Source organism: Epinephelus lanceolatus, chromosome 13 (assembly GCF_041903045.1).
Source record: "Epinephelus lanceolatus isolate andai-2023 chromosome 13, ASM4190304v1, whole genome shotgun sequence".
In the NCBI taxonomy this organism is placed as follows: Eukaryota; Metazoa; Chordata; class Actinopteri; order Perciformes; family Serranidae; genus Epinephelus; species Epinephelus lanceolatus.
The window spans coordinates 25,890,842-25,902,329 of record NC_135746.1 but is presented as its reverse complement, the minus strand read 5'-3'; the positions used below and the strand labels follow the sequence as shown (position 1 = coordinate 25,902,329).

Sequence of the window (11,488 nt, the reverse complement as noted above, 5' to 3'; positions counted from 1 at the left end):
GCTAATATCGGATTGAGAGGCACAGCATCGCGTTTCTGCCGGCAGTCAGTGGTGGCTTCCAGAGTCTGAGCAGGCTCCTTCACAGCCATGGCTGAGGGCGGAGAAGGGGAAGACGAGATCCAGTTCTTGAGAACTGTAAGTAAAGATAATTTCCATCGGTGCGGTGCCGAGTCGTGCTCTAACGCGCACTCCAGTTTCGCCAATTAACGCCTTCAGTGGCGGCACACTGCACCGCCAATTAAGTTAATCACCCGTAGAAGTTGGATTAATGTGGAAGTTTTGGGAAGGAAATGCATCGTCAGTGGTTGATTTTTGACTTTGCATGCGCATGATTGATGATTTTTGTGGAAGTTGCCGCAGGTTGCAGCGCTGCACCCCGCGGCCACGGCGCACCTGTCGACAGGACTCTTGATGTGGGGAATCTCAATGAGACTCCCGTCTGCTGGTGCAAGGGCAAAAATGACTTCACAAGCTCTTGGCCATTTCATAACATGTGCCCCTCTCTCATTTTTCCACCCTTCATCGCTTTCTTCTCCGGGAACGCCTTGTTGCAGAAACATTTATATTTTGCAGCCTTTTACTTTTTTTTTATTCTCCCCGGGGAGAGGAGTTTCAATAAGTTGTGCTCGCCAGCCACCAGCCACCTCCTGCTGATTACTATTTTAGTTGTTTGACGCAGATTGCTTACGTTGTCCCTGCTCTATGTGGTTATGCACAGCAGTTATCCCTGTAAATGATATGACAGCTTGTATGTTGGTGTGGTGGGAATATCTGTCGCGCAGTATTCTTCTCCTGCCTGTTGAAGCTGTGTGACCCAGGTGCTGCATGGAGAGCAATGAGGCTCAGTTATGACACATGCAACATGCTCAGCTGGGGTGCCCACCTGGTTTCATACCATATAGCTTAGATATGATTTATTTTATTGTCCTGATCCTTTTCACTCTGCAGTGTTGTACATTTGTGGAAGAGTACCCTGTAGTTTGAATCGTCAAGCATCCTGTAATAGGTATAATGTTATGGAAAACATTGAACCTTCTGTCTCTGACGATTTATAAAACACAACTTTCTTTATGTATAGCAGTTTGTTTTGACTTTATTCCTGGGTTGAAATCTGTTGCTGTCTAAATAAGGAATTTAAGATTCAGCATTACAAGAACTATACCAGCAGTTTTGCACGTTTTCGCCCATTTCCTACAAATCACTCACATAACACTGCTGTGATTTAGTGGTATGGATTTGTAGTGTTTTGCTCAGGCTGCCACTGGTTTCCATTTATTTCTGTAGGATATGTAGTGGGGTCATGCACTGCAGACTTATTTTGTACTTAAAGGTCCAGTGTGTAGGATTTAGGGGATGTATTGGCAGAGATGGAATATAATAAGTTTGTTTTCTTTAGTGAACAATCACGTGAAATGAGAATCGTTGTGATTGGTTATCTTAAAATGAGCTGTTTATATCTACATAAGGAGTGGGTCCTCACTCACAGAGTCCGCCATGTTGCACCACCATGTTTCTACAGTAACCAAGAGCGGACAAACCAACCTGGCTTGAGATAGGATTATCCGCATTTTTGTATTTTAGTTTCAGCCGCTGTAGTTAGCTTGGTGACAAGCCGAACAGTGTTGAAAAAACTCTGATTTCTAACGTGAAACTGATTTATTCAGTGTTTTTACTGGTTTATATCACCGGGTCCATTTGTTTTTTAGTGGAGGGGACCTCTGTGGATAGTTCAGCTCCCAGTAAAAACCTCCTGAACGTTTGGATCTTAAGTTATTAGAGAAAAAAAGTTGAGCACACATTAGCAGGTGCTGGGATAGCGACCTTTCTCTGGCGAGCTGAATAGCATTGGAAAAACATTGATTTTTAACGTGAAACTGATTTATGCAGTGTTTTTACCGGTTTACATCCCCTGGTCCATTTGTTTTGGAAAGCAAGAGACCTCTGCGGATAATTCAGCTCCTGGTAAAAATCCTCTTAAAATTTGGAACTTATGTTATCAGAGAAAAAGGGTGAGCACACACTAACAGGTGTTGGGCTAGCAGCCTATCTGGGTAGTGCCAAACAGCATTGGAAAAACATTGATTTTTAATGTGAAACTGCTTTATATGTTGTTTTCACCAGATTAAATCACAGAGAATGTTTGTTTTGGAGAGGAAGAGACCTCTGTGGATAATTCTGCTCCTGGTAAAAATCTTCTAAACATTTGGATCTTAGGATATCAGAGAAAAATTGTGAGCACACATTAGCAGGTGCTGGGTTAGTGGCCTATCCACGATGTGCCAAACAGCATTGGAAAAACACTGATTTTTAATGTGAAACTGCTTTATATGTTATTTTTACTCGATTAAATCACAAAGTCTGTTTGTTTTGGAGAGAAAGAGACCTCTGTGGTTAATTCTGCTCATGGTAAAATCCCCCTGAACAATGAGCATTGACAGAATCTTAAGCAAGAGTTCAAACTTGGCACATGGGAGAACTTTCAGCTGGTTGCAATCTGTAATTCTCACCACTAGATGCCACTAAATCCTACACACTGCTCCTTTAAACTGCACTACCACAATAAAGTAACATGGACAAAAAATGTCAAACACCTGTTAGCTGTGACGTGCAATGTAACTCAAGCTAGTTTTTGCTGTGCTTGTAAAGATTCTCATGCTTTGCAGATATAAACACCGAGAAAAAAAAAAAACAACACTCCAGCAATTTATTGTCATGTTTCCTTTCATAAAGTTATGGGGCTTTTAAACAGTAGCAGCAGAAGCAGTAGAACTACAAGAAGTAGTTCTTTCCTGGATCCTACATTTCCCATGATGCAACTTATCTTCTCTCACTAGATCCCCTTGCCTGGCTTGAAAAAAATTATACTTAGTTTTAAGACATATATTTCATCACGATTAAAACCAATCTTCACTTATAAGATGTGATTTTTTTTAAGTATCTCAAACATGCAAACATGCTGGTTTGATCATTCTAAGTGACATTTTACATTGACGTCCATTTTGGCTGACAGCCTAACGACATTGTACTCCTCAGTCTTGGCTTTGAGATGTTGATATACACCGCAGCAGTATTATTAATCTATATGTAATCCCCTTGAAGTCTTGGCTGGTTGTTAGTGGCAGGCGGGACCCTGTAGTTAACAGCTCCTACTATTTGTGATGCCAGTGATATGCTGACCCATGCCTCTCAGATTCTACTGTCACAATGGCATCCTGGTTATCTGATGACAACAGCAGTTTGAGAGGGGGGTTTCCCCTGAGCTCCACAGAGCCTTGTTATCAAACCTCAGCCTTGAGTGAAACACGCCCTCACAGGAAGCCCTAAAATAAGAGCGATAATTGAACAATCTGTTGAACGTCATGGTGTAAGCCTGTGTACAACTGCCGGGTCTTTTGTTTCATGGATTGCATTTGTAGTGTTGTGCTTGTTCCAGTTATTGGAAGGAAAACATTTGCAGGACCAAATGTGTTGAAATCTGCAGCTGTTGTCAGGTTCTCAATTTTTTTTCCGAGTCAAGATATTTATAAGGAATAAAATTGCAAAGTCTCTTGTTATTGGATATGACTGTCAGGTGTTGACAGAAGTCCAGACATTGTGATTCAATTTCAGGACGGACGCTGTCTCACCTTGCTGTTGATGTGTAACGTTGGGAAAGCTGGCAGCGATAAGAGCCTCTCTGTCAAAGGAAACTGAGGAAAATGTTACACCTCTACTGCGACATAAAGACAGCAGTCCCTCCTGCAACATTATAGACCCACACTGATGCCAATAATGGACATACAAAAGTTGTAATGGATGGCAAAAGAAGAACCCCCACAGTGCATGAAATTCTTTGCTCACTGATTAGGAGTGACTTTTCCTGGACAGCTCATTAACTCTCCCAAGATTTAATGTTGAATGGGAAAATGATGCACTTCAGTTCACACATGCACAGGACAACAAACTAGTATTTACTTTGGTGGTTTGGTGGGTATCATCAGTGCTCAGCTTTGGCTTCTACTTCAAACAACACTGTTCTGTCTTTAATTTATGCAGGAATCAGAAAATGTGCAAGTCATGTTCTCAGTCTGTTAAGTGCAGTGTTATAAAACACTGATAATTGCAGTGGCGTCAGAAAATGATGTTTAGTCACCTGTGTTATTTGCAGTATTGGTACTTACTGATTGTGCTGCTATGTGAAACAATGCCTTTACATTAAACAAAGAATTATTATTATTAACTGGCTTCTTTGCTGAAATGACACAAGTCTACGTTGTCATTTCTTCGGGTGAATACTTTTTTAGGTTTTATTGGAGATTTCTTTGTGGTCGAGCTAAAACTGACCACTCACCCCAAATAGTGATTGTCCAATCTTAGCGTAGCATATGTAGGCATGCTAAGCTTTGGATTTCCCCACATGCTGATGTAATGCCTGGCAAACTCACAGCTACTCCTACTTAAGATGGCTTCTCTTTGTTACAAAACTGTTTGCCTGTTGAAGGTCTAGTCACCGAAACGTTGCAGCAGCATTAAAGTCATTATTTTTTGCAATTTTTTCTACAAGTTTAATTCTTCTCGGCCCTCTCCTACGCACTTTTTTGAAAATACATGTGCGAAATATTCCCTCATTTTGGGTTAAAAATAAAATTTTAAAACATAGCATCAAAAGTGGGGATTTTTCCTGCTGTAATGTATTTTAAATTAAACTTAAATACCCATTGACTTCTATCAAGAATTCTTTAATTTAGTTGGAAAATCATTGCTTTCTTGTTTTAATTTTTCCAACAGTGTTGTGTATTTTTCAGCCCAGTCCCCAGAATAAAATGCTGGCAATGTACGATTCTGCAAAACACGGATATGTTACATTTGTACGTTTCATATTCATCATATCAACATCTTTAAAGTAATGTAGTTTTGATTACATTCATATGAGCTGAGTTTGTCATCAGGAGCAGGAGGGGATGGTGGATAGTGTGACACCTAGGCGAGACTTCTGCCAGGCCGCAGACAGCAGCAGACCTCTGTCTGAGACCAACAAAAGCAGGTTCGGGACATATTCAGTCGTGTTGGTAGCAACAAAAGCAGGTGTTTTAAGCCAAAATATGATCTCGTCTTAGCTGTAACTAAGTGGTTTTGAGCCTAAACATAGCCACACATTAACCACAGCACTGTCACGTGATAAAACTGAAAATTGAAGTGTAAAGAAATGTGAAGTTTCAACATATCCACTACATATGAAATGTAGAGAATGTGCAGAAATGCCGACATTTATTCTGCCGACTTGGTTGGTATTTGTCTAATTTCACTGAAATCTATCCCCTTAATACTTTAAAAGGAACCTAGTGGCAAATTTAAGGACTCCAAATTGGACACCTGTAACACTTAAATGGCTTGATGCTTAAATATTTGCTCAATGTATAGCTCAAAGGCTGAAGAGTGTACTGACAAGCACTGTCCATCAACATCAGTCTGGATCGAAATGATAATAAAAGCCAGTTTTTGTGAAATTTTTGTTTTGAGTTGATTTGAATAAAAAAAGTAATATAATTTATTTTTCATTTAGAATTTATTTTAAAAAATTACCTAGAAATTTGTTGTATTGCTGTCTGAAATTAGAGACCCTTTGTTTCTTAAATAGCTGAGAATTTCCTTATGGTAAAGTTTCCACAGTTATCATTGTAAACTGCGTGTGTGCACTGTGTGAGAATGGAAAGCTTTGCAGGCGTAGCTACAGTTACTGCAGCAGGGTTAAGCTAAAGGTCAAACAAGGTGTATTTTGTTATTTGCTGAACTTTTTAGAGACACGATGTGTAATTTAAACTTACTTTTCCAGGTGAGCTACTGTTACACCTTTTTAAAACAAGATGATCGAGGCTCGCAGTCCACCAGTAGCTACTCGGGGCTTATTTGGAGTTTATGTTGTTCTGGAAGCCTTCTGCATACCAAGGCAAGGACTCTGGGGGTTTAAATTTAGCCTTTTTAAAGATGATGCTTCCACAGCACATACAGCTCTGCTCCGCTGGCACCGAACCACACCAGGGGAAGTGCTTGAGTCAGGGCAGCACAAGACCAGTGACTCTTTAACACCATGTTTATGGGGATAAAGTAGCATTTAGAAATCAAAAGCTTGATACCACACGGTGATATACTGTTTGCACTAAAGCTTAAAACGTCGGAGTGATGGACAGTGTCACTGAGCTTTGAAATGACCACAGCATGTGTTCCAGTAAATCTTCAAATGCATTAAAATGATGAATGTGTTGCGGTAGGTTTGTGGTGAGCTCGGAAGCGTTGTGTTCGCTTTAATGTTTTCACTTAGGGCTTATCACTGAGGAGTACGTCCAGTAATTGAGTAATGCATGTAGATGGCCTGAGAAGAACTGAGTTAAGGTTGTGGATCTTAAATCAAAGAATTAAGAGTGTAAGCTCATGTTCCCACGAAGGTTGCTTCTCTGATGTAACTGGTTGAAGAGTTGTCAAAGACAAGTGGAGTCGAGTGTCAGTGAAAATGAAGACGTGGTAAATACAAACGTTACAGTGTCGGACCCAACTTAATGTAACATGAGATCTTCGGAATAAGTTAAAATAGTTTCTGTGGCACTTTTTTTTAGAACAAATTTTCTAGGGGAATCTTCAGTTTATTTTTGCAGATGTGAGGTGATTGCCTGGAAGTAGGACGTAATGAAATATGAAACTGAGATGAAACTGGTACCTCAAACACACTGAACTAATGCATACATTAAAAAACCCAAACGTAGCCTGATGGTTTAACAATGATATTCTAGCTCCGTGGACAATTCTGCCTCCTACTAATTATATTAAAGGTCCACTGTGTAGGATTTGGTGGTATCTAGCAGTGAGGTGGCAGAACTGAAACTACAGTGGCTGATGCGAAAATAAAAAAACGTGAATGGCCCTGTGTAGAGCTGGTGTTTGATTTGTCCATTCTGGGCTTCTGTAGAAACAACATGGCAGACTCTGTGGAAGAGACCCACTCTGTAAGTAGATATAAAATGCTTATGCTGAGGTAATGAAAATACAAGTCTTATTTGTTTACAAACTAATGAAAACACAGTGATGATTAGTATATACCATTCCTGTCATCAGAAGCCTTTAAATCCTACACATTGGACCTTTAATGCTACAAATTTGCACATTTTTCATTTTGACACTGAAAACAATGGTTTGTATCCTATATTATTTTTAGGTTTCGGCTTTTGTGTGTGAGTGATACTTAGTTCCCACCAGACTATATTTTATGAAAATTGTTTGAAACATTGTTTTGTCAAGATTGTCCAACAGTTGGACAAACAATCTCACCTTTAGGTCCATTTTGTCAAAGGCAATTTTATCTTTAATAAGACTATATTGCCTTTATTTGATAGGACAATTGGAGATTAACAGAAGAGAAGGGAAAGGCAGGGTAAGACATGCAGCAAAGGGCTGCGGGTTGGAATTGAACTGGAGCAGCTGTGGTAAGGACTCAGCCTATGGTACATGGGGCGGGCAGACACTCTACCAGAATAGAGAATAGAGAATAAGATTACAGTATAAGCATGTGTCATCAACTTTAAAACAATCAAACAGAAATGCAAAAATTGGTTTTCATCAGCAGACAGAGCTGACATTGAATTGCTGGTATTTATTTTGCACTTGAGGAATGGCATCCATGTATGCTTCAAAGTTTAGTTCAGTTTAGTGTAGTTTAGTTTAGTTGCACATCCATGTATAGAAAATACATGAAAAAAAGAAATTTTAAAAGTTAAAATATTTTGTAGTAGAGGTTAGAAGCCAAAATTGGCTTATGAAGATACCTCCCCTGTTAAATAACAATTATACATACAAAGAAAATGATAAAAGCGAAGACTGCATTACTAAGCAAGAGTTCTAGACAACAATAATGTAGATGATGATTGTAGAGGTGGAAGAAGGTTGTTCCAAAGAGATGGTCCTCTGTATTTCAATGAATATTGACTAAGAGAAGTCTGACAATATGGAGGATTAAAGTCCTTAGAATGTCTTGTAGAGTGTGGGTGAACGTGTGAGGAAGACTTACAAAAGTTTTAGAAAACGCTCGGCAAATCATGAGTGAGATGGACATATTTATACATGACTACACAAATTTCAACTTCTGAAGTTCATGGTAGACCTTGGAAACAGCTGGTTTAGTGATCACATGAGTTTCAGTTATCAGTTCAGTTTTCAGTGATAATCATAAAGATTTAAAAAAAAAAAAATATCACCTTGGCTGCACTGCATGTCTCCCTAAACCTAATAAGAATAGTTTCATATCAAGGAGTCTAAGGAGAAGGTATCCTGTAGAATGAATGTGAGCATATGGCTTCTTCTGATAGTTGGAAATTAAACGCAGAGACCTCAACTAAGCTGACACATCCTGGAATAATGGAAAGTACGGTGTACTGTGGACTTGTAATTTCTCTGGGCAAAGAAAGTCTATATAGTCTCAGAGTCATGGAGTCATCATTCCAGCACAGTATGCAGCATTTACGATAATGCAGTAGTTGATAACCTTGCAAAGTTTGCCTCGTCAATGAGAGCTGGGAGGAGAGAGAGAGAGAGAGAGGCAGCGTTGTCCTGTGGCATCAGGTGAACTTCACTCAGAGTGATTTAAATTGAACGGGAAGGATTTCCTCCATATTGACTGAGCCAGTTGTGATGGCAGAGCAACAGTGTGTTCTTTGGCAGTTCCGGCTTTCCACAGTCGTCAGCGCTGAAGGACGGCGAGCCTGCTGTCATTTAAGTGACCTTGAGTAAAGGTGGCAGGACCTTACGTCACTGATATGGATTTGTTTGAAGATGAAACTAGCTTCAGGATAAGATTAAGAACTTGTGAGTAAACACTGAACAGCTTATTTGAGCTTAAAATCAACATGGACCTCTTCTCTTGCTTGGGTGTATCATTCAGTGCTCTTCGGTTCTCCAGAAAGTCTTATTGCATTTCTCTGTGCTCAACCCTGAACTGGAGTTCATACATGATTAAAGTGGCACACAGGGATCTCCTGTCATTTTAGTGTGTGGCTACAGGTTTAGCCTTATGCAAGTGTTCATTCCCAAAATGCTCCATATCAATATGATTAGTCATTTACTGAAAGGGATACTTTGCTCATTTTCAACCAGCTTTGTATCATAACAATGTGGGTAGTATGTGTTAATCAACTCTCCTAAACTTCCCTCCATCTTACCAGCGCCCAGATCTAGGACTGTTGCACAAACTACAGATTGTACTTTGCATTTTCCTATGCAAGAGAAGCGTATATAAGCAGTTGAAAGAGAGAACCAGCCCTCTCTTTTTTGTCTCAAAGTCAGATCAAATGCTAAAACTAAGCAGTGCTGATCAAATAAAAATCAAGATTCTGTTACTGCGTTGCGTATTTCTCGCTTAAAAGGTTCTCAGAAATATATCTGAGTGTACTGTTTAACTGTAATTTGAGATTGTTTGTTACCAGCTGGCTGCCATATTGATTCATGTGTCAAAACAGCCAAGCTCACATTACATCACATACCAGTGAGAGTGTTTATTGGTCAAGTGAGGCGCAGTGCATTCTGGTAGTTGTAGGTTTTTACCTATTTAGCAAAAGTAAATACCACGGCCCTTTTCTCTGTTTTCTCTGGTCATATTTTTTGACTTGGCCTATGAAATATTTTTGCCATTGTCTCTGCTGTTGCCTCTTTTGCAGTCTCAGATTTCCCTTTACTGTAATTAGCAAACATTATAGAATCAAATCAATACCTCATTTGAATAATTGGTTCCAAATGCACTTACTCATCAATATCATTCCATACTCTGTGCATCAAGTCTCATATCATAACTCAAAATACAAATGACTTTAATCTAATTTGACATTGATATTTCAGTTACAGCAGGAACCATTGTGCAGTGTGTTGTTGTTGCAGTCCAGACAGTGTTTGCAGTAGAATCCCAGTAAGAGCAGCAGCGGCGTGAGTGGACTCTCAACCCAAATAATTACCATCATTAATCAGCAGAGGGCTGAAAAAGGTGCAGAGCCTCTTAACTTTGTGAGTGTCCCTCAGGTCAGTTGGTTCATTTTCATGTAACACCAGTATGGTTCAGTTTGTTGTCAGCTCTGTGGCCGTAATGGTTTTCTTCCACAGACCAGTTAGCATTGTTTGTGGCCTTTACTAATCCACCTTAAAGGCCCTTGAAAATGTCTCACTGTGTGTAATGGGATCCCAGATGAACACATTATTTTCTGACATAGTTTGAACACTATTAGCTGTTGAGAAATTTCCGTGTCCTTTTCCCTTTAAGTTCTTTTTGCGAGTTCGAAGTGGCTCAGTTTGGAAAAGGTGATAACATGCACCAATCAGAATTAAGCATCATCTGAATTGGAATCTGATGACAGTAGGTGGGATGTTCAGTTGATCAAACAACAACACAGTCAAGTTTTTTACACTTAATAAATTCTACTTAAAATGCTTTTCATTAACACTTTTACTTAACTTTAAACACCGATATTTAGTCATGAATATTTAATGTTAAAGTGAAATTCTTAAACCTGCAGTGTAATCTTTTTGGCCACTTGAGGGCAGCATAAACATGTTGTAAACACATCATTTACATATCGTCACATATTAAATCAATATGGCAAACTTTTTAGCAAAGAGTTGCTTATTAGCACATCCAGCAGCAACATTATCATTCATTTGGAGTCATGTTTATGTCCACCTGACAAATCTAAACCCAATATTCACTCTGTTTTTGCTCTGTTTTGTTCTCCACCAACTCCTGAGGAAAATATCTTGCTCTTTAGCTGCTAAATTCTCCATTATGTTCACCAGCTAGTTGCTAACTGTGTCTGTTTACTGTTTGGTGTTGAGCATGTAGAGTGTGTAGTGAGATTTTGGAGCATTTTGCTGGAAACAGCCGCCTGCTGTGGCCAAAAATGATGCTACGAGAGCAGTAACAAGGAGCTGAAACAATACAGTTGTGGGCCGGAGAGCTAAACATGGACCTGAAACTTTCATATTGTTTTCCCTTTGTCATTGTAGACAGTGTTATTATAAGAATATTGATTATAGCCAAGTTAAGATTTGAAGCCTAGTTCTTTTTAGGGGCTTGTTGCTGGGTTACAAGAAATGTGTCATTCAGTGGATTTTGGCTGGCTCAGTGGAACGTTTTTTCATATACCCACCACCATGGCCACACAGAGCTTTCAGATGTTTTCAGAAACATATTTTAACTGGCTGTTTAACTGCAATTTGAGATTGTTTGTTAGCAGCCGCCATATTGTTTCCAGTGGAAAAACAACCAAGCTTTGCGTTACGTCACCCACCAGTGAGAGACAGCCTAGCTTTATGAAAAGACCATCTTTCCAGCAGTGAAATACTTAAAGGCACAGTATGTAAGAATGTGGCCAAAACGGTTACTGCACTCAAATTCAAAATACTGCTGTGAGTTGTGTCCGCCCCCCCTCCCCTACAGATTCGAGGTCTCTGGACAGCGGCACGCTGGAGACTGATTTGTTTG

General features: G+C 39.6%; 1 protein-coding gene across 4 annotated transcripts in view; it reads left to right on the top strand.

The window, feature by feature from the left end:
- Window positions 1-11,488, top strand: part of ryr3 (ryanodine receptor 3) — a 159,617-nt gene continuing 148,129 nt past the window's right edge. For all 4 annotated transcript variants that reach the window (XM_078173909.1, XM_078173908.1, XM_078173907.1 and 1 more), the window contains exon 1: window positions 1-135. In XM_078173909.1, coding sequence (XP_078030035.1) covers window positions 88-135 — 48 coding nt within the window. In that variant the 5' untranslated portion in view covers window positions 1-87. The remainder of the gene's footprint in view (window positions 136-11,488) is intronic.